We start from the raw sequence: 22,260 nt of genomic DNA, 5'->3' as shown, positions 1-22,260 counted from the left end.
TCTGTTTAGCCCTGCTACCTTTTCTAAATTTGAGGTAGAAGGGAACATTATTTGGGACAACTGTAGTGCCAGGAAAGGAGTCCTCAGAGAAGGTTGCAGAATGCTGTTTTAACTTCCGCCCTGGCCATCACCCTGCCTGACCTTTGGTGATGACCCATTTGGTACTCATTTGGACAGGAGGACAGTGACAGGGCTCTCCATCCCTCCCAAGTGTGTCCGTGTTACCACCTGAGGTCTAGGCCTTTGCCTAAGGAGGGGCATAAAATAAGCGCCAGGGGGCCTGAGCTAACCACCCCCCCCCCCCCCCAGCCCCTTAGTCTTTTGGGAAGCAGGAGATGTCTTTGCCTAGATGTTCCTTCAAAAGCTTCTCTTTCCTGCTGGACTCACAGGCCCTGGGGAGGGGAGGGGACCCAGGGAGGCTCGGGAGCTGACTTCCCACCTGAATGTGTCTTTTGATTTCTTGTTCTTCCTCTTCTTCCCCACCGTCTCCCAAATACCTTCTTTGCATGCATGGTCTTAGTCTCACAAGCGCCTCTCAAAAGTAAGCCATCTTTTGTGTGTCTTTGGTCTCCCCTCCGGTGTTGAATTGTCTGTAGTGCTCTGCACCCCTCCCTCTGCCCCCGCCCATCTTGGCCCATGTGTCTTGCTTGGTTCCTTTCCCCGAAGGGCCGGCTCCACTGCCCCTGGCAGGCTGGCTGGGGTCACTGAGGGACCAATCCCACTGCCCCCGGAGTCAGAGAACAGACCCGCCCCCACCCCCGTGTCTCTGCCTGCTCCCCAAACACTGCCTCGGCTGGGAGTCTGTTCCCTACGTACATGGTGCCATCTAGAAGCAGAGTCCTGCCAGGGCTTAGTTTCATTCCTTTGGGGAAAGGAGGCCCCCCGATCTGGTGGAGCTGTAGGTCCTGATACTCCCTTGTACCTGCTCTGGTGCGTGATTCCCCAGGCGAGCTGATTGAGGGTCACAGATTCCCTTCCAGGAGTTCCCTGGTGCAGGAGAGCAACCCCAGGAGCTCACCCTGGCCCGCTCCTTCCCTCCGCTTGCCCGCTGAGAGCTGCTCAGCCTGAGCGCCCCTTACTGCTTCCACCTACTGTCCAGCCTGGGACTCATGGTGCTCTTAGGATCCTGGCTCGTGATCAGAGGGGAGCTTTTCTCCCAGAGGGCGTGGTGCCAGCACTGGGAGGTTGTGGATGTCGACAGAAGCCCCTGCCAGGCCCTGTACAGATGCGGCCAGGTCAGGGAGTCTGTGCAAGAGTCTACCCAGGACCCCGGGGTTTCAGAGGCCTGAGGAGAACTTGGAGGGAGAGAGGTGTAATAATAGGTGTTTTAGAACAGCGGGGCTCAGGAAATGATACCCACGGGGAAAGGGGGTGGCTATAGCCTGAAGAAGAGAGAGCTGAGGGGTAATTAATCATAGTCTCAAGCCTCTGTAAGGGTTTTGGGGAGGAGCAGGTGAACAGCTGCTCTTGTTCCTGAGAGATGAGTGAGGGGTTACAGGGCTAATCCTACAGTCTGACGTTCAGGCTAAGAGCTCATCTTAGTTCCAAGGATTTTAAGTGACCGCTGCTGGCTGTGGGCAGGGGAGGAGGAACTCTGCCTGCGCTGAGGAGTCCCCCAGGAGTCCTGTGTGGGCTCGGGGGGCTCGGCAGGTGCAGGCGTGTGTGGGGACGGGGTTTGGAGGTGACCTGTCAGCTCCTCCTGTGCCCCTCACGCCTTGGCTGGGGAGAGGGCAGACGCAGCGGGACAGGGCATCCGGTTATTCCATTTCTCTGCCTCTGCGCACAGTGTTTGTGCACTTCTCCATCCTAAGGTCAAGCTCTAAGCTTCCTAACCCTGTAACCCCTGTGCCTAGCAAGGCACTCAGCAAGCAGAGCAGTACTTATCTGTGGTCGATAGCACTAATGCAGCGCCTCTTTTGGTCAGGTGATGGGTTGAGGGGAGGATGAATAATGAGGATTTTTTTAAAACTCCTGAATGGTAGGTCTTCTTTAAGAAAGGGGTGTGAAGACCAGGTTCCCACCCCCAGGCAACGTGCAGTCTGGGAAGGGAGATAAGAAACACGGATTATCCAGGTTATTTGCGCCCAGATTATCTACAATCCCAACCTGACCTTTAGAACCACATGAGTAGCTGGGATGCTCCGCGACGTCAGAGGCAGGAGAGCTCGGGTCTGAGGCGGGGTCCACAGGACCAGGCTGGAGCTCCCAGTGGGCTTGTGGAGGGGCAGCACGAGGCCTCGTGAAGGGAGCAGGAGCGGAGCGTGAACCCAGAGTGCATCACAGCCCCTTTCCTCGGCGGAGGTGGCTGATGGGGTCCAGGTTCTCTTTCCCCGTGAAGAGCTTGGGTGAGGTGGGGCCGGTCCCGTCAGCCACAGACTGAGTTCCCGCACTTTGGGGGGCCGCCTCCCCACCCCATTCTCTCCCCAGTCGTGACCCGTGACCATCGTCACCCACACCACAGCCGTTAACAAGGACTGACTTGTGGTGGTGGTGGGGGGCGCCCTACCACCCCAGGTGGACGTGGCAGCAACCGTGGTTGGTCTGGGAAATGCGCACGTGGGACAGACTTCAGAGAAGACACACGAGAACCGATGTGAGAATTAGGGTCTACGCAGGTCAGGGCCAAGGGAAAGCTGCAGGGGTGAGGCGAAGAGGGGAGCAGGGTGTGCTCTTGCCGGGGCCACACCCCTCCCCCAGCGGGGCATTTTCTCAGGTTGACTGAACGTATCCCCAGCGAGGGGTCCGGCAGCCAGAGCTATTGTCACTATTCTCACAGCCGGGCCACCTCACGGCCTGTGTCCTGTGCACCTCATAGAGGAGGTGACCTCATATATTTTCCAGCCTGGCTGGAGAGTGCCCCCACATCCCCCTGGAGCCAGGCCTCGCTCACAGGATCTGTCTGCCCTTCTCTGCACCCCCATTTCCTCGTGTGTTAATTCGTTGGGGTTGGACCAGGTAGCCGGTGAGGCCCTGCTCCTGTGACTCAGCAGTTATCCCGCTGAGGCTGACCCTGGCTGGGCAGCCCTACCCAGAGCCCCGGGCTAGACATCAAAGCCCAGCTCTCTTATTCCAGGACCCCTTCATTTGTACCACCGCCCAGCTTCCGCTCTGTAGTGCTGGCTTGTGGCCGCCAGAGGGAGCCCCGTGGCCGTTTTCCTGCTCCACCAGCTCCCGAACCGGGCTCTGTGCGGAGCCGCTAGCCCAGGCAGGTCCTTGCTTGGCCGCGTTGTGCCTCCCCGTGCTGGGTGTGCGGTGTCACAGGCTCTGTGGCTCTGGCGTGCCTTTTCCCCGTTGACTCTTTCCCTGTTTTTCAATCCTAATTTTTTGTGGTTTCCTTTCCAGTATGACAGACTTAACCTGATCAAAGTAAGAAATTGTTTTCTCCCCCTAACTCCTAACTAGTGCTCCTCCGTCCCACCTCTGCCCCCCACCCCAACTTCCAGACTCCCGGGCCTTTGCACTGGCAGGATGTGTAAGGAACTTGGCTGTTTCCAGGGCCCTTGGAGTCCCTAAGGTGCTTGCTCCTCAGACCTCACAGAGGAGCATGGAAACCGGCTGGGCTCAGCCCTGTCCCAGGAGCTCTGACTTTGGGCAGTTTTCCTGACCTCCTCCTTCCCCTTTGGCCAAATCCACCTATCACCTGTCAGAAAGCCCTCACCCCACTCCCTCTTCTGTTCTTCCCTTGCCTCTGGCCCTCTCTGCGCAGGAGAACAGAGAGGACCAAGAACCCGCCAGGGCAGGGCCCTCAGAGGTGCCAGTGGACGCCCATTGTCTCTCACCCTCTGGGGCCACTGCCCTGTGAGCTCCCCCCACCCCCACCCCTCACCCCCACGGCTCCTCTAGGACTCAGTCCTGGAAAGCGGAGCCGTGGGGATCAAACTTGCCTCTGAGAGGCCGGTCGGAGTTCAGGGACACACACCCACATGGCTGTTTCCAAGGGCCACTGTGGATTTGGCTGGAGGGGTGGACACCCTTGGCGGTGACGAGTAACAAGCCACCCACGAAGCGCTGGATGGGGCAGCGTCTCAGGCTGAGGGATGAACGTCCTTGCTCTGTGCACCTCACACTGCAGTATCTGCGAACACGTATTCTTATCCCCCCTTACACAATCAGCTGACACACGCAAAGGCATCACACAGCTGCTCAGAGACGGGCCCGGGTTCCCTGGTGCAGGCTCTTTGTCCCTCTGGAAGCTCTTTTTCCAAACGGATTCAGAAGGGCCGTGTGTCTGTGGGGCAGTGCACGAACGAAAAGAGAAAATCTCCTTCTGTTTATCCAAGGCAGGAGGGGGCACCTGAGCGGGAGTAGCTGCAGAGGATCTCAGGTGCCCCCTTCCTCCAGGGGTCTCACATGGAGGCCAGGACAGTGGGATAGGGAGCTGGGGGCAGGTACAGAGTTTTCTCAGCCGTGAAGCAGGTGTCTGCTGACCTGGCTTTGGTTTGATGAAACTCAGGCAAACTGCGGGTGGTCGAGGCCGGCAGCTCCTACAGCGTGCCTTTCCACTGCCGAGAGGGGTATTTTCATGGATACCAGCACCGCCTCACACCCTATGATCTCAGCATCCGGATCCAGGAATTAAGATGTTCTGAGGTGCAGGTAAAATCCGATGCAGCCTCCTTGGCCCACCTACTTTCCTCCGAAGTGGCTAGAGGCTAATTTCAGCCCACGATTCCCATGCTCCTTCAGTGATGAAATACTTGGCTTTGAATATGTGGAGTTGGCCCCTTACCTGCTAAGCCCTCAGGACTGGAGGAGAAGATGAGGCTGTGCTGGGAATATGTGACTTCTGGATGGGGCCACGGTGGAGCCCTTGTTGGGAAGTGACCAAGGAGAGCATCTTGCCGGGGAGGATTGAGAGCCTGCCTTGCCATCTGCCCCCGGCCAGTGAGATAGGGTGTGAGGATGAAACAGAGCCACTCAGAGGTGGCGCCGCCCACGCCTGTCCTTCCTCTGGGGCACATCTGCTCTTCAGAATGAAGGTGAAGCTCTCTACAGAGTTCTTCCGGTGGGATGGGAGAGCCGGCAAGGGGGGTGATCACGTGACCAGACCCTTATCACTGCAGTCACACTCAGCCCCGCCCCTGCCCTGCCAGACACTGCACAACAGGCTTCCTGAAACCGTGGCTGCCTTCTCCTCCCCTATAAGTTGGGACCCCGTAAGACTAGGCGGACAGGATAAAGGTTGCTAACTGTGCCCAGGAGCCACACCTCTGCCTATACAGCCATGCCTCGGAGAGACTGCGGTTGGGCTGCAGACCGCCACACTGAAGCAAATGTTACAGTAAAGCAAGTCACATGGATTTTTTGATTTCCCAGTGCATTTAAAAGTTATGTCTATGCTATACTGTCATCTGTTAAGTATATAATAGCATTATGTCTAAAAAAGCAGTGTCTATTCAAATTAGAATTAAAAATAAAATTTTAAATTAACTAAAAAATACTGAGTGCTATTGGGAAAATGGTGTCAACAGACTTGCTTGATGGGGGACTGCCACAAACCTTCAATTTGTTAAAAAAAAAAAAAAGATGCAGTATCTACAAAGTGCAATAAAATGAGGTGTGCCTGTAGTTAAGATGTGGACCTGTAGGCAGCGCTTCCCTCTACCCAGTGATTCTCCTCCGGAATTACACCGTTGGCAAGCTTTTTTTAAACTGAAAATACCCCAGCTTCAGTCTTCCCAATCTAAACCTGTTGGAACAGCACCTCGAGGGATGGGGCCTAGGCAGGGGTGGGGTGTGTGTGTGTGTGTCTCTGTCTGCCTGTCTCTCTGTCTTCCAAGTGGGATGTGTATAAAAGATTCCTGGCCACTGAGATGGGAGATAGGCTAGCACAATCTTAGCCATCCCTCCTCTTTCCCTGAGCAACTTTGTTCGTGTGAAGATGAGTGACCTTTGCCCAGGGCTGGGAAAGGAGAGCACCTGAATTCTGGCTTTGGGTCGGACCTGGGTTTGTTGGTATCGAATCATAGCCCCATGTGGTTGGGAAGGACCTTTCGCAATGATGTGCTTCAACCTTCCTCCCAGTGCACAACCCCGGACCACTCCTGTCCACTGTCCCTTGGGTGATCAGCCAGTTGGACAGAAGGAGGAATGTACTCAGTTGGAGGGAAGTTTCTAGGCAGTCCCTTGGCTCCCCGACACCAGAGGGTCCCGCCCTGCCTTTCCGAGGGGCTACGTGGGTGGACGGCTGTGTTGGTCTCCGTCGGTACTTTGCTTCTGATCAGGGCCCATTGGGGACTGGGTCTCGGATGCCTGCAGCGCATCCCTCAGCCCCATCAGAAGAACCTTGTGATGGGGTCCGACTCCCTTCCCGTTGAGCTCTAGCTGGTGCTGCTGTCGCCTGCCACCCCAGCTGCGGGGGCCTTCCAGCATGGACTACTCCCCGGGCCTCCTTTCGGGAGCTGTCTTGAGAAAGGAGGACCCCCCCAGCCCCGAGCAGCAACATGGGGGGCCCTCCGCTGCCTTGGGGTTCCTCCTGCCCGCCCGCCCTCCGCTGTCTGTGTAACCTTCCCCCTGGAGCCAGGAGTACGCTGGCCATCCCCGCCACCTCTCCCTGACTGACATTGTTTCTCTTTTACTTTGTTCTTTCAGAAAAGCCAGAGTTGGTATAATGTAAGTATCCCTTTTCTCTTCTTGTGGGGTGCCTGTGAAGCGTGTGGGGGTGGCCGTGTTCAGGGGATGGAGACGGGGGGGCGCAGTGCGGCTTCCCTGTGGGCTCACGCAGACTTAGGGGCCTGGAAAGGTGGGCTTTTCCCCTGACCAGATGCCCCCCTCAGAAACCAGACACCATGGTCATCCTCTGTAGCAGGACAGGACTGCTGGTGAGGGAGGGTTCGATTCCCAGAGACCAAGCAGGGATGGGCTGCCTTATCTGCCCCCTAGAATCCCCGACAAGGGCCTGCAGCCCTGACAGAGGAGGCCAGGCCAGGGAGGCTTACCAAGACTAGACAGAACTCCAGGACGGGACAGTCCTGGGGCCTCAGCGTAGGGCCAAGGTTTTCTTCCCCTAACCAAGAGGTTTTGGGGAAAAAGCATCCAGAAAACTTCCCTGTTAGTAGAGAGGCTGTCTCATGTCACGGAACGTGAGTTCTGCCCCAGGGTCCCCTCAGTAGCCCCACGGGCTCGCTCCTCCCAGAACGCATCCGCTTCTCCGGGGTCCCTGAAGGTGCAGCCTGGGCTTGTCCCTGTGCTGCTTCAGCCAGGCACTCCTCCCCGGGGCTGCAGGATCTTGAGCTTCTCCCGTGAAGAGCAGCTGACTGAAGTCTCCGCTGCCTGCCCCAACGAGCGCCGTCCTCTGCGGCTGCACAGTGGACGGACGCACGGCCGTGGCCCAGTCTCAGGTCACTGTCTCTCATCCCTGACCTTGCCGTTCCCCGTGTTTGACCCTGATGGTCGCGTGGACACATCTTCCCCGCTCCCCTGACCCCAGGCTCGACTGCAGCAGGTCGCGTGGACTGGGAGAAGGTGCGGGAGCAGGTGGCCGAGAGACAGACACTGGGGACGCTCTGGCGAAGGGGAGGGGGAGGAGGGGAGGGGCTTGGGTTTGGTGTAGGAACTTGTGTCAGAATCACTGTGTGTGGGGGGTGGTTTTCCCACACGGCTCAGCAGTTCCCCAGAGTCAAGCGCATGTCAGTCAGCCCTGTGGCTTCCAGCCTCCTGCTGCTCGGGGACCACCCAGAGATAGGACTGATGGGTCCTAGCCGTAGCCTCCCCAGCGCAGACAAGGCAGAGGCTGGCGGGCTGTGCTGATGGCAGGCGAGTTGAGGGACGAGGTGGCCTGCGCAGGGGAAGAGACATTCTTCAGCTCCTCGGCTCCCGTGGACCCGCTAGGGTCTTCACCTGGGCATGTGGCCTCCCCGTGGCGTAGAGCTGACATCCTGGAGGAGAGAGGAGCTCCTTCTGTGCAGGAGGAAGTGGAGGGGGTGGAGAATGCTTTCCTGGGAGTGGGTGGGGCCTCCAGCATCCTTTCCCTCATGAAGTCTTCCACCCTCCTGGTCGGTATTGTAAAATTAGTGTCTCAAAGGAGAACAAGAAACACGTGGCTGCAGACCCATGAGACAATGAAAAGGACCAGATTAGGACGTGCAGATCCTCATCCGTGTTGCTAGTCTCCACCCTCTCCCTCTTATCTACTCCTCTCTCTTCTTTCCTCTTCCCAGCAGGCTTTTTTGTTCCGTCTCTGTTTCCTTCCCTTGAATCCTTCCCTACCCTGTCCTCGCTGCCTCCCCCGTTTACTTTTCTCCACCTCCATTTGCCTCTCCTTTCTGACTTCCGTTCTCCTGGCTGGCTTTCTTTTCCTGATTGTAGCAGGTTTTACCTACCACCCCCACCCCTCCCATCCTTTCACCTCTAATTTCTCCCTCAGCCCGACACAGAAGAACTGGCGGCTGAGCCCTCGGCAGAGCGGCAGGCTAGAAATAGGTGCTGCCGCTTGGCTAGACCGTGGTGGTGGGCCAGCTGCCATCTGGGCCCAGAGGTCAAGGGTTCTGATGGCAGATGACTAAGAGACAGAGGAGCCAGGCTGCTTCCTGGTGGATTCCGCCTGCAGCCCAGACGAGCTGGAGCAGTCCGTCCTCACTGGCTCTGTACATCTCATACAGTTGTCCTCCAGAACACGCCTGGTTCCGAGGCCTTTCTTCCCCTTCCCCTCGATTAATCCTAGGCTGTCTCCCTTCACCCTCCACCCCTCACCCCAAATGAGTTCCGGAGACGCTGGCTGTCCACCCAGCACAAATCATGACCTCACAGAGGCCAAGTGCCCAAGGGGCTCTGCTGAGCAGTGTTCCGTGATCGCCTCCTGGCCTCTCGCTCTCACACTGGGGGTTCTTCTGGAAGCTCAGCCATACCAGACGTGGGACCCATCCACCAATGGCTTCCTCTGCTCCCCGATTCGGGGTTGCCAGGCGGACGTGGACCCTTGCGCCTGCCCCCCCCCCCCCCCCGACCTGGGGGCTGCCTTCTTCCACTGTGGTCTGGTCCTGCCAGACTTCCACTGTGGACGTCCCGACGTGGGGTCAGGACAGGGAGCAGAAGGGAACAGGGTGGGGGAGGGGGAGAGAAGTGGCAGGTGGACATTGGGTGGAAGAGGCAGACGCTGAGCGGATGGAGGCAGCTGAGAGGTGGCGAAGGATCTCCAGCCGGCCTGAGCCGCCGCTGTCGGGGCTGCGTCTCGGGTATCTTTGCAGTTCTGCTTTGTGTGTTTCCACGTCTGGAGGGCACTCAGCTGCCGTAGTGGGCGGAGCTCTGGAGGGGCCGGCGTCGAGCAGCACCGGGACCCCCTCTTCCAAGTAAGACGCTGCTCTCATCCTGAGACCGATGCCCTGGCTCTGGGCTGGTCCGCTCCTGCGTGTCTGTGGAGGAAGCAAGATGCTGCCCGTCCACCCACGCGTCACCCCCGTGAATGCCCGCCGTGGGCTTCTCCGTGGGCACGGCCTGAGCGTGGCGGTGCTCCTAGGCCGGATGCTCTGGCGCCATCTGGAAGGCAGGTCCGGGAGGTTCGCCACCTGAGCCTGAGCTCAGAGCTCCGCGTCCCTGCCCTCGGGCGTGTGGGGCCCCCTCCTCTGGGGCCCGCACCACTGCAGCGCGCTGTACGCTGTGCGCGTGGGCACAGGCCCCATCAGGAAACTTCAGTTCAGCACTCCACTCCCCAGCACTGCCCGCTGTGGTCCATCCCTGGTTTCTCAGGAGGCCCTCGCCCTGCCCTTGTTGCTTTGACCTGGTTCTCTGTTTTCCCTTGACCTGCTCGGTCCTCCTGCCTCCCCTCTGTGTTGCCCCAAGGCGTTTGGACTCTGACCATCAGAAAGGCCACCCCCTGTCGCCTTCTAACACCCGTGGTTGGTGGTCACTCTCCAGCTGTTCTGCTGCCTGAGGCTCCATCGTGGGCACTGGAAATCCTTCAGATAAGCAAAGGCTTTGTTGTCCCCAGCCCTAGGGGACTGTTAGAAATGCCTGGCCGAATTCAGGACAGGCAGGGTCCGCCCAGGCTTGCCGACTGTTGCAAGGACATCTCAGCCCTGTGGGAGTAGCCTGGGTCTGATATGAGAGCAAGCCCACCCAACCCCTGCCTGCCCCTCCCCGGCCTCTGCCTCCACCTGCCTCTCTTCTGCATTTTACTTCTACCTATTTAGCCAGGGAGGAACTGTCGCCACGGTGAAAAACCACCTTGGCCTTTATAAAGAGGGGGTCCCACGGAGGGAGGTGGCTGGACCCCAGGGACACGTGGAAAGGCTGAGGCAGGAGTCTCTGGTCTCCAGCAAGGGATGTTCACGTCAAGAGTGGGGTTTCAAGGCCGGGCTGAATGCAGCTGCCCTGAGTCCCTGCCAGGCCTGATGACATCTGCGGCCCTTGAGCCCCCCGCCTCGGCCACCCCACTTTGACTAGTCAGAGCCCCCAGCTTAGGGGATAAGCAGGTGGAGGGATAAGCAGAAACAGGGAGCCAGGGCGAGAGTTGGCAGGGGGGTGCAATCTGTCCCCCAAAGATGGCCCTGCTGGGCACAGTGACTTACATCTCAGAAGAAGCCACGTCACAGACGTCTCTGCCCTGGTGCTCCAGGTGGACAAAGGTGCTTCCTCACCTGCCTCACTTCTTTCCTGGAGGGTCGGTTGTCTCCATGGCACCCCAGGGATGGGGCGTTTCTGAGGTCAGAGGTTGGTAGCCCAGACCTTGGCGGCTGCCCTGGTCCTGACTGGGGATGCTGGCTGTCTGGCAGGGAAGAGGGATGGTGCTGGTCCTGTGGAATGACCAGGCAGGCCTTGTAGGCATGCTATTGAGCAAGAGGATGGAGCTTTGTAGGAATGAAATTTGGATGCTGGGGGACAGTGAGGAAAGTGGGAGTGAGTGCTGAAAGGCACTGCCGAGGACACCTTGGCAGCCCGTTGTTTTTTTGTTTTTTTTTTTCTGGGGACAGACTCTGCTTCCTGTGCCTCTGTCCACCTCCCCTCTGTTGTTTACCCATGGACCCCCAAACCCCGACAACCATCTTAACTTTCTCCGGAGTGGCCCCGTCTCCAGGTGAGACCGCTCCCAATCCCATTCCTCTCTGTCTTTCTCTGTTACACCCTTGCCCATCTGCCTCTCTCCTTCCTTTGCTGGGTCACCTCCCCCGTCTTCATGGCCCCTTTTCCCACGTCTGGCTCCTCCCTACCCAGATTTGGTCGAGAGTCCATTATTTCCTTTGAGGGTCTTAATTGGTTTCTTCCCAGGTGAAGTCAGTATTCCACCAAAATCCATCTGTTTTTCTCCTGGGCTTCTCCACCCTCTCCCTCCCGCTGCTCTACCCAGGGAGGGGGTACCACTTGGTCCCAGCTCCCAGTGTTTGCCATCGAGTTAATGTTTAGCCCGGGGCAGTTCCCTCTCCCCAGGCTGGAAGCTGCTTGCTGCCCTGCCCAGTGGGGGTGTAGGAGACAAAGGCTGAGCGCACCGGGACTCGTCTCCTAAGGGCTTATCTTTCTGGGTGTGTCCTGCCCCTGACTCACCCTGTTGGACCCAAGACAGTCATCCCCTCATCTGCTGCAACAACACTCAACTGTTTCTGGGGAGTTGCTGTCTAAGGATTCAGCAATTCCTCATGGGTCCTGGTACTGCCTGGATCGTTGGTCTGGTGTGGCCCAGGAGAGAGGCATTCCAGTCTCCCTGGAGAATGGAGTTCTCCTACCCCACTGCTGACAATAGGGCTGATGCAGGGTGGAGAGAAGCTTGGATATGTGGGTGGAAGAGTGTTGGCAGGGACTGGGCACTGAGGATCTATGCCTGTAGGAGTAGGGATGTGTGTGGATGTGTACACACAAGACGCCAGGTAAATAGGAACGGTGTCAGAGGTGTAAAAGGAACGCATTCATTTAGTAAATAGTTTTTAAGTGGCTGGTACTTGAAACACACCTTGCCGAGTGCTAGAGAAGATAGTTTGAGGCATGGCTGCTTCCTGGAGGAAACGGTAGTCTGGTGGAGTAATCACCCTGCGTGATAAGACCGGTGGAGGCAGTGGCTGTGTCTGGGGTGTGCACAGTGAGAGACGGAAACAGGAGTTTGGGGGAGGACTCAAGACTCTTCCTCTACTTCCTCCAGCGCTGTTTAACTGGGAGATCCCAGGCTCCTCTGAATCAGAATTTTGGGGTTCAGGAATCAAGAATCTATATTTTTAATGTATTTGTTAGATCATTTTTAAATACAGTTGAAGTTTGAGTGTTACTGCATCAAGTAGCTGAGAATCCCAGGACAAAGGCAGCGTTCTCCATCATGTGCCGTCTGGAGACCCTCCTGGCAAGGTGGGCATAGCTGGGGAAAGTGAGGGAGGTACCCTGTTTGTCTCCAGAGTCTGATTTTCCTGGGAATCCAATCTTCCCGGCCCCAGTGCTGTCTGACCTCTGCTCCCAGCTTCTCTTTCTGGAGCCCTTCTTGCCCCCATTGGCCTGGCTCCCATTCCTTTCCAGGGTTCTCAGCTTCCTTGCAGCCTGTCTGTCTCCTTTTGACCCGGCCCAGATTCTCTGCCCTTAGCATGGCTTCTTGGCCCTCAGGGCCTGAGCGGCGGCCTGGGAATCCTCTTGGCCTTGACCTCACTCCTGCTAGTGCTGGAGGCAGGACAGCATCCCTGGGAAGGAAGGAGATGCCTCAGACAGAACAGCAGTGCCCCTGGCACCTCCTCCCCTCCCTTCCCCCACTTGGAGCCTTGGCCAGCTGCTTTCCATTGCAGGAAACATCTGCTGGGGGGGGCAGGCTAGGCTGGGGGTTACTGAAGGACGTTGGCCGGTCCCATCACCCAGATCCTGTAACGTGAAGCATGTGTAGGGCTCTGGCCCTGCCCGCCCACCCGCCCTCCCTCCTGCCACGGGCAACTCTAACAAAGAAGTTGTTTGCTGGTCAGCCGAGAGGAGCACGGTCTGGGAGGAAAGGGGGGAGTGTAGGGGTGGGGGTGGAACCAGGCTCTGGTGCCACAGCCAGCAGTGGCCGCTCTGCCTGGGTGAGGACCGTGAGTCATAGCGACCAGCGCCCGCCCCGAGTAGCGATTGCACATTGAACGGGCTGTCTTATGGGACAGGCCAGTCGGAGCTGGGGAGTCGGGCGTCCGTCCTCCCTGGAGCTTCAGACCAGCCGTGAGCCACTGTGCCGTGTGTGAGTAACGGGGTGGGGGGCGGACCTCTGGCCGCCCTGTGCACCAGCCCCGTCATCTGCGTCCTGGCCGCAGCCGGCCTCCACAGTGGCTGTCCACACTGACCTGGAGGAGGGGCTTCATCACGTCCCCTCTGGGTCACCCTCAGCCCGGACACCTGCCACACTGGGAGCCGAGTGGGGTGAGAAGCCGAGCCTGGCCGGCCAGGCTGTCCTGAGAACCATGCTGACCGCACCCTCCTACTTGTGAGGCTTTGCACCGGGAACCAGGCTCTAGGGGAGCAAAGGAGGCCAGGAAGGCTCACATAGACCCTCTGCTGAGGAGCCAGAGGCCGCCCATCTGCATCCAGCCAGGCGAGACCGACTGTTTGCATCCTGTGGGGACGGTGGGGGATCGGAGTTTGAGGAGTGGGTTCCATCGGGAGGTGGACCCTGGGTAGCAATGGAATCTCTGACGGAATCAGGGGTCCTCTGGAGCCTCCTGCTGGAGCAGGACAGCCGGCCTTTGCAGCAGCACCTGAAGAAGCTGACGGATGGCCCTGCCGGCGTGGAACTCTGCTGCCGGCCCGGGTCCGAGGAAATCCCAGCCGTGAGTGCACATCCTCACTTCTCTGTGCTGTGTGACAGGTCTGCTGCGTCTTGGTTGCTCCCCACTTGGCCCTGCTCCCTGAGGGCCCCGGACTTGATGATCCTTGGACCAAAAATTCTTTGGCCATTTAAAATGAAAACAGGTGAGCCGTGCCTCACCTTCAGAGGAGATGGCTTTAAGAGCGTGAGGGCACCAGGGAGAGGGTCACAGTCTCCTGTGTCAAGAAGGTGGATGGAGGCCCACTGACTAAGATCTCTGTACTTTAGACTCTAGGAGGTGAGCCGGTCTGCCTTCCACGCTGGCAGCCTGCTTGAATCAGAGCACTGATTTGCAGGCCCGGGTTAAATTCCTACACCCCAGGCAGCCCTGGCAGAAGTGGCTGACTTCCGAGGTCAGGGCTGGCCCTCCCCTCCCCACAGGCACGGCTTTGTTCCCAGGAGAGCAGAGGGCGGCTGCTTCCATTTGCCTCTGGTTTGGAGATTAGGGCCGGACTCCCTGCACCTGCACCTCTGTCAGTGTCTGAGTCCCCGCTGGATGTGACAGAAGCAGGGGTGACAGCGCTATGGAGGGAACATTAGAAAGGGGAGGACTTCCAGGCTGCAGGTAATTGGATGCCTGATGTCCAGTTTCAACTGAAGGGGTTTGGGGTCACCTGGTAGGCTGGTCCTCAGGCTGATATTGGAACTTTGTAAATTTAAAGAGAGACCTGATGGATACAGTTTTTTAAAAACTTGTGGGAGTTCCCTGGCGGTCCAGTGGTTAGGACTCTGCACTTTCACTGCAGGAGGTGCAGGCTTAATCCCTGGTCAGGGAACTAAGTTCCTGTAAGCTGCGCAGCGTGGCCAGAAAAATAATAATTGTGGTAAAAATACACGTGACGTACAATTTATCATCTTCGGGATTTCTAAATATCTATTTCAGTAGTGCTAAGTACATTCACATTGCTGTGCACCCAATTTCTAGAACTTGCAAAACTGAAACTATAGCCGCTGCAAAGAAGACCCACTTGCAGACGTGGAAGGCTAATGGGAGCCCCCCCATTAAGCTAACATCTCATCCCCAAGAGGGTATGCTTGGCTTGGGCAGCCCTGTTGTTTCCCTCTTAGCACAAAGACGCGGAGGCAGCGCAGACTGAGGGCTCAGACCGGGAGCTGTGGGCCACACTGCCCTGGTTCATATTCCGCACTCTCGTTTAGGAACCAGGTGCCTTGCGCAAGTTCCTAACCTCTCTGTGCCTCAGCTTCCTTGTGTCTAAAATGGGATGATAAAAACGACCCTGTGGTTAGAATAAAGGATGTTGTCAAGGGCTTATGACAGTGCTTGGTGCATGGTCATACCTCACTCCGTGTTAGCTCTGCAAGGTCGGTTAGACGTAACTAGGAAGTTACCCACAATCAGGTGGTCAGGCAGGGTTTTCAGTGTGTGGACTCTGTTCTGTGAGGCCGGGGGGCCATTGAGATTGGATATCTGGATATCCGTTTGAAACTACCATATGGGTCAGAGGATTCGTGTCTCCTGAGGTCTTTTCTAGCCGTAGAAGTCATGGGATGGGCTGGTTCCTGATATTCCCTCCCAGTGACCCTGATACTTGGTTCAAACTTATGGTGGGTGATTTTTGAAGTTTGGGACTCTGCAGCATATCATTGCTTTAGGGAAGGTAGCACTTTTATAAGTCATTTTATAAATAAGCCAAAACAAGAGGTTCAATTTCCAATTAACTCTGGACAAAGTAGTTGAAAGTACTCTCTTCTTTCTCAGTTATCTGGAGAACCTCCCCAAACTGAAGTCATGCCGTTTTCTCTCCTCCAGCTTCCTGAAATGCTGTTCTCTCTGGCACAGGGGGCAATGAGCTCAGGTAGTCAGTTCCTGCTTCCAGGGTGGTCAAGCTGCAGCCTCAGCTGTTTCGCAGGCCATTAGCTTTGCAGAAAGCCACAAAATGAACAGTGCAGAGCTCACTCCATTGTCGCCACAGCCAGTGAATTCCCAGGGAAGTGAGTGAAAAAGTGTAAATGGCCAAGACCTGTCTGTCAGCAGTACCAGGACGGTTTGTCTACCTGCATGCGCTCTTGGCATAAGTAGGTCAACAAGTCACCTGGGTGGCGTGCAGATGTCTCTGTCGTGATGCCCGGCCCTTCCCAGTCTGTGCACTCATCCTCAGGTATCATCCTTGGGTGCCTTTCACCTAGAGGCACACGACTGATTGTAAACTTGGGAAGAGCAGGACTCCTGTCTGTTCAACTGATTCATGGAATTTCCAAGAAGGATTCGCTAAGGCAGTTTATAGGTATGAGTTTTCACAGAGGCACCAAAAACTAGGTGGGTGCGAGGGCATCTGGCAGCACAGTTGGTGGTGGGAGGTGAGCACAGAACCAGGGGTCGAGAGACCTGCCACTGACCAGCCAGGGGACCTTGGGCAGGGACTTCTCTCTGAGCTTCGTTTCTTCATCGGTAACGTAAGGGTTGGATTAGATAGTCTTGCAAGGGATGGTGAGGGAATGAAGTTTAGGTACCTCAAGTTGCCAGATACGCTTTTAAATTCTCTACTTGTGTGCTTTTTTTTAGTGCTAGTTTTGTGGGTTTTTTAAAAATCCAGTCTTTGTCAAGGTGCAGTTCCTCCCCTTCCCCACTACCAGTTTTATTGAGATATAATTGACATTTTACTAGTGTTATTATGTTTTATGATTTTTTTTTCCTATCATGAATGTCAGACACAGCCAAGTGCTTACGGTGTTACTCATGATGACAACTTCTGAGGGTGCACTGGGCACGCTCATGTCTTGGGTCCTGCTGGGGACGTGGGGGAGTCCCCTTAGCCACTGCTTCACTGTCAAGATGGTGCTTCCTGCTGGCAGAAGGCAGAACAGCAATAGCCTGGAGCTGTCCCTCCTTCCTTTCTCCACTTGGGGTGTTGTGCGGGTCCTGCTTAGTATGTTTGACACTTTCTCACTGATGGACACTGGATACAAAGCCTTCTGCAGCATCAGATTCTCTCCATCATGTTTTTCCATACCAAGCCCACTTTGCCTAAGCTGGCCTCCTGGGGTCTCTGGCATAACAGAACCTCAGCTTTGCCTTTAAACATGCAAGCAGGTGCTCCTCCTGCACCTTCCTCCCCAACCCACGAACCTGGGAACATCCTGCTAACCGTGGCCATTGTCATGCAGGTGTTAAGCCCCACTTACAAGCAGAGAAATGAAGACTTCAGAAAGCTCTTTAAGCAACTTCCAGACACGGAGCGCCTCATTGTTGGTAAGCAGAGTGACCTGGGTGTGGGGGCGGGAAGGAAATCAGGCTGCTTCTGACTAGAGGTTCCCCCAAGTAAGAACGTCTGTCTGGGAACAGGGAGAGAGGATGTCCAGAGCACTGAGCCCAGCGGTCAGGGCTCAGGGCTGAGCTCCACGTGCATGATGGTCTCCAGGGAACCCAGCCTGGGAGGAGTCGCTGCCACTCTTGTCTCTGCAGATGGGCCAGCGGTGGAGAGGCTGGGGAAATTGTGGAGGGGGATGGGCATTAGTTGAATTGTATTGGCCTTTCTTGCCTCCTCTGCTATCTCATCCACCCCATGCCTCCAGGCAGTAGCGTATTTCACATCCTTCATGTTCCCTATCAGGAGATGCTAGGAACTCCCTTAGCCACTAGTTCAGTGTCTCACACACCTGGCCCATGGTGGGCAGTTGGACTCCCTGGGGCTGATGGGGGTTGGGGAGCGTGCCTAATTGTACTGGTTTGCTGAGAATTCTCCCTGTCCCTGAGCTCTGTCCCGGATTCTACCACAGATTACTCCTGTGCACTCCAAAGAGACATTCTTCTCCAGGGCCGACTCTACCTCTCTGAAAATTGGATCTGCTTCTACAGCAACATCTTCCGCTGGGAAACTCTGGTAAAGACCTGGGGCTTGCTCCCTGGGGCTGTCCCCACGTTTGTCCTCTACCCAATCTTGGCATAATTCACAAAAGCACGTGCCTGAGTCTTGAAGGGCAGATCTCTCTTCCATGCCTCCCCCTCCTTCCTCTTTGGATGTGGAAGAGAGTGTTAAGAGCATTTGGTTTTGGGGAAATGCAGCTAAGTATTTGGCAGGAGTCACCACAGAAGCAGAATAGTAGAGTAAAGTGGGCATTGGCTTTGGGACTCAGAAGAACTGGCTTATACTTTCTGGGTTCTGCAACGAATTAGCTATGTGATTTGAGGCTAGTCCTTTATTCTTTATTTGCCTGTGTTTCCCAATCTTATAAAATAAAGTGAGAAAAGACACACTAGAAGACTCTAAGGTCCCATCCAGTGCCATTGTTCTGTGTTTCTGTAAGTAGCAAATTGTGGTGGGACCTCTGTACATGTATCAGGCTGTGCAGAAATAAGAAAGAAAGCTCCCTGGACCAAGAATCAAGAGAACCTTGGACTCTCAGCAAGGCTTGCTATGTGACCCCTTAAATGAGGGACTAAAGCAGGTGATTTCTAAGGCGGTCCCTTCCAGGTTTAGAAGTTTGTAGCTTGTAATCTAATTTCGTCTGTCTGAACCGGTGCCGTGTGAACACTCTTTGCCTGACCCTATTAACACCTCTTGTTTGTTATTCATTCTCTGTTTCTGTGCGGATGCCAGCTGACCGTTCGTTTGAAAGACATCTGCTCCATGACTAAAGAGAAGACAGCTCGCCTCATTCCCAATGCCATCCAAGTTTGCACTGACTCGGAAAAGGTAAGCGGAGCCTGATCTTGGACTTCCTGCTCCCTGAACTCCAGCCCCCCTACTCCTGGACTTCTGCCATTCAGTTGCATTAACACGGAGGTCAGTAGGATTGGGGTGAGAGGGCGTAAGGTAACGCAAATTGCAGGAACCCCCTCTGTGGTGGGCAGGGTGCTTGGAGTCTGAGTAGGGGTGAGGGTGGAGTGGCAGAACATTGGGCTTGGAGCCAGAACACCTGAATTAGAGTCTTGTGGCTGTAGATACATTTTATGTAAACGCTCTGAGCCTTAGTTTTCTTGTATGTAAGATGGAACCAGCAGTGCCCATTTAACAGAGTCTTAAAATGACCTCACCCTTTTGAAAACACTAAATTATAAGGCAGTATACAAATGTAAGTGGTATCATTGTGTATCAGGACAGCTCATCAAGCGGGATGAGGAGTCTGATAGGAAACAGATTGTCCGTATTGTCGGCATGAGGAAAATGCGGTAGATAAAATTTAGAGCAGAGAAAACACTGTGATCTTTGGCCTTTAACCAGAGCCTGAAGACTGATAGCTTCAGGGCTAGGGGAGGCCTGAACACTGGTCTGCAATGCCCTTGGACTCGGGCACTCCAGAGGCAAGAGCCCTGAGACTTAGGGGCCTGGTAGTGTTTCCTTCGAATTCTGTTTCTGGCATGAAGCAGCTTTGTGATTACAGAGATCACCTAACCTCACCCATCTGCTTCTCTTTACTAAGTATTTGTGGTTATGTTTATTCTCCAAAGCTTTTGTGTGGTTTAAATGAAGCAGCATTTGTGAAGCACCTAGAATGTGTCCAGTAAAATCTGGTTTTCTGTTGCTTTCTTCCCACATATTGTAAAAGGTCCCCACAAATGTGTAAGTTCCATAAGAGCAGTGGTCTCTTTCTATTCTTTTTGTTATCGTGCCCAAAACATGTGGAAGAGTGTGTGCACATGTATTAGTGTGTGTACATGTAGAAGAGTGCACACACTAATATTCAAGTATTTGTTGAATTAATGAATCGAGGGTGAGTGGGTTAGTGGGTTTGCCTTCTCCTTCCCTTGGGCTGGTTCCCAGCTCATCACTTATCCAGTCCATGTACGTGGGGGGCTGAAAACTTCAAACCAGAAAGAGAAGCACTGAGGAAAGTGTGGGTGAACATTGAAGGACTTGGAGACAGTGGGGACTCAGAGGTCCCAGGTACCTGGTTCCTAGTGTTCTGACCCCGTTCACTACAGAGCCGCTGTGCTGTGATCACGGGTGACTGAGAGTCAGCAGTGTTTGAGGATGGAGTCAGTAGCCTTTTTTTAAATGAAGGAGCACCATGTCTCCATCCATGATGTTGTAAATCTTAACAGACATTTCTTGCCATTTTCTCTTTCAATCCAGCACTTTTTCACTTCATTCGGGGCCCGGGATAGGACGTATATGATGATGTTCCGGCTCTGGCAGAATGCTCTCCTGGAAAAGGTGAGTCCTGCCCAGCTCCATCTTCAGCGTCAGGATGCACACCCACCTAGAATGTTCTTTCCTGTCTTACTGTGACATTGGGCTGCTTCAAGGAAGCCCATGCTTCTCCTGGTTCTGGAAGTCCTCCAGGCTCACGGTAACATATCCTCCGCTGCTGGTGACCCAGGTGCTGACTGCAGCACATCCTCCTAAGTGAACAGCCTCATTGCTACCTGGAGCAAGGCCCTGCTGACAGGGCACTGCAGTCCCGCCGTTTTAAAATGTACTGGGCTTTGTTTCAATCAGGTGCAGTAGGACACACAAACACAGAAGTGACCATCACGAAGGAAGAGCTTTTATACTCACAGGTCCCTGGAAGCAGAGGCCCAGCCTGCCAGGCAGGGCCACACGGGAAGCTCCAGGTCAGTCAGGTGGCAGCGTGAGAGAGGGGAAAGCAGGGGCAAGAGCCTTCGTTGTGGGTTTTCATGGGAGAGAACGAGTGAGGCGGAGTGAACGGGCTGAGCTGGTTCAGGACTGACTAGTTTGAAGATTTCATTGGGCTTCAGGAGAGACTGTCTCCAGAGAGACTGTCCTGGGGTTATTAGTGCAAGAAAGTATTGGCCTGGAGTGTAAGAGCTAGAAAAAGGAGGTGGTTGGGGGTGTGGGCTTTGGCTTGGTGTGTTTACATAGGGAAGGTGGTCCCCCTGGCAGGGTGATTTCTATCTCTAGGAATTAGCTGATCCTACAAGCGGCGGGCCCTCCCCAGGCAGCAAGGCCTCAGATGCTAGAGCATCAAACGCACAGAAAATAGGATTGGGAGTTTGGGATTAGCAAATGCAAAGTATTATATGCAGAATGGATAAACAACAAGGTCCTACTATATAGCATAGGGAACTATATTCAGTATCCTGTAATAAACCATAATGGAAAAGAATATGAAAAAGAGTGTATATGTGTGTGTGTGTGTGTATGTATGTATGTATATATGTGTGTGTGTGTGTGTATATATATATATATAACAAAAAATATGGAAAAGAATATTTATATGTATATATATATATATATATAGTGAGTCAAATATACATCAATAAGATAAATTTTCAAGAATACAGAAAATAAGAAGATAGAGTTAATACAGCCACCAGTTGACCACCGGAGTGAAGGGGACACTGGGAGATGCAGATGAAGGAGATGTGGCTGCAGCCTTAGAGAACTCCCCACGCAGATGCCGGGGGTGTTGAGAAACAATCTCCCAGCCAAAGAAAGAGACCTAGGGGGAAATTATATAATATAATTATATAATATTATAATTATAATTATAGATATGACATGTATGTATTTAAATATACGAGGGCAAGTCAAAAATTATCCGCACTCTGGCTGTAGAATTTATTTTAATTAACTTTTAGAAAAGAAGAATTCATCATTTTTCGACTTAATCTCCTTGCTTTTCAATGCACTTTGTCCTTCTGTCAACAAGCTTTCGTATTCCCTCGTTAAATAACGTTTTAGGCTGAACTGTGAGCCACGAATGCACCGCTGTCTTCATTTCTTCATCAGAAGTGAATCTTCGTCCTCGTAGAGCTGCTTTCAGGGGACCAAACAGGTAAAAGTCCAATGGAGGAAGACCAGGATTATAGGGAGGATGCTTTAACACTTCAAAATGAAGTTTTTGCAAAGTGTCGACAGTGTGGGCAGAAGTGTGCGGATGTGTGTTGTCATACGAGATCACAACGCCCTTGGATAGCAGACCTCTGCATTTAATCTGAAGTTTAGGCTTCAGCTCTTCAGCAAGCATCTCACTGTAACAAGCACTGTTGATTACTGAACCTTTTTCCTGATAATCTTCTACTACTACCCCTTGAGAATCCCAGAAAACTGTAAGCATCAATTTTCCAGCTGATGGTTGACTTTTGAACTTTTTCTTGGTCGGCGATTGAGGATGTTTCCATTCCATACTCTGCTGTTTACTCTCATAGTGATGAATCCATGTCTCGTCACTAGTAATAATTCTCTGTAAGAAACTTTGACCATCCTTAGCATATCGGTCCAAATTTTGTTTGCAGGTACCCAAACGCTTCTGTTTATTGCTCTTCTGTGAGTTGTTTTGGTACCCATCTCGCACAAACTTTTTGAAACCTGTCTGTCGTGAATTACTTCATACTGAGGTATTAAAGCATCTCCCTATAGTCCTGATCTTGCTCCATTGGCCTTTCACCTGTTTGGTCTGCTGAAAGCAGCCCTACGAGAACAAAGATTCACTTCTGATGAAGAAGTGAAGATAGTGGTGTCTTCGTGGCTCACAGCTTAGCCTAAAACATTTTTTAATGAAGGAATATGAAAGCTTGTTGACAGATGGACAAAGGGTGTTGGAAAGCAAGGAGATTATGTCAAGAAGTGATGAATTCCTCTTTTCTAAAAGTTAATTAAGGG

The 22,260-nt window shown here is 54.1% G+C and overlaps 1 protein-coding gene across 1 annotated transcript in view; it reads left to right on the top strand.

Moving 5' to 3' along the window:
- Positions 1-22,260, top strand: part of GRAMD1B (GRAM domain containing 1B) — a 167,202-nt gene that overhangs the window by 125,318 nt on the left and 19,624 nt on the right. Inside the window, exons 4-8 of the mRNA XM_057750692.1 lie at positions 6,592-6,612; positions 16,859-16,943; positions 17,471-17,574; positions 18,292-18,387; positions 19,768-19,848. Coding sequence (XP_057606675.1) covers positions 6,592-6,612; positions 16,859-16,943; positions 17,471-17,574; positions 18,292-18,387; positions 19,768-19,848 — 387 coding nt within the window. The remainder of the gene's footprint in view (positions 1-6,591; positions 6,613-16,858; positions 16,944-17,470; positions 17,575-18,291; positions 18,388-19,767; positions 19,849-22,260) is intronic.

This window comes from Hippopotamus amphibius, chromosome 9, assembly GCF_030028045.1.
Source record: "Hippopotamus amphibius kiboko isolate mHipAmp2 chromosome 9, mHipAmp2.hap2, whole genome shotgun sequence".
Lineage (NCBI taxonomy): Eukaryota > Metazoa > Chordata > Mammalia > Artiodactyla > Hippopotamidae > Hippopotamus > Hippopotamus amphibius.
This window is presented reverse-complemented; position numbering and strand designations above follow the sequence as displayed.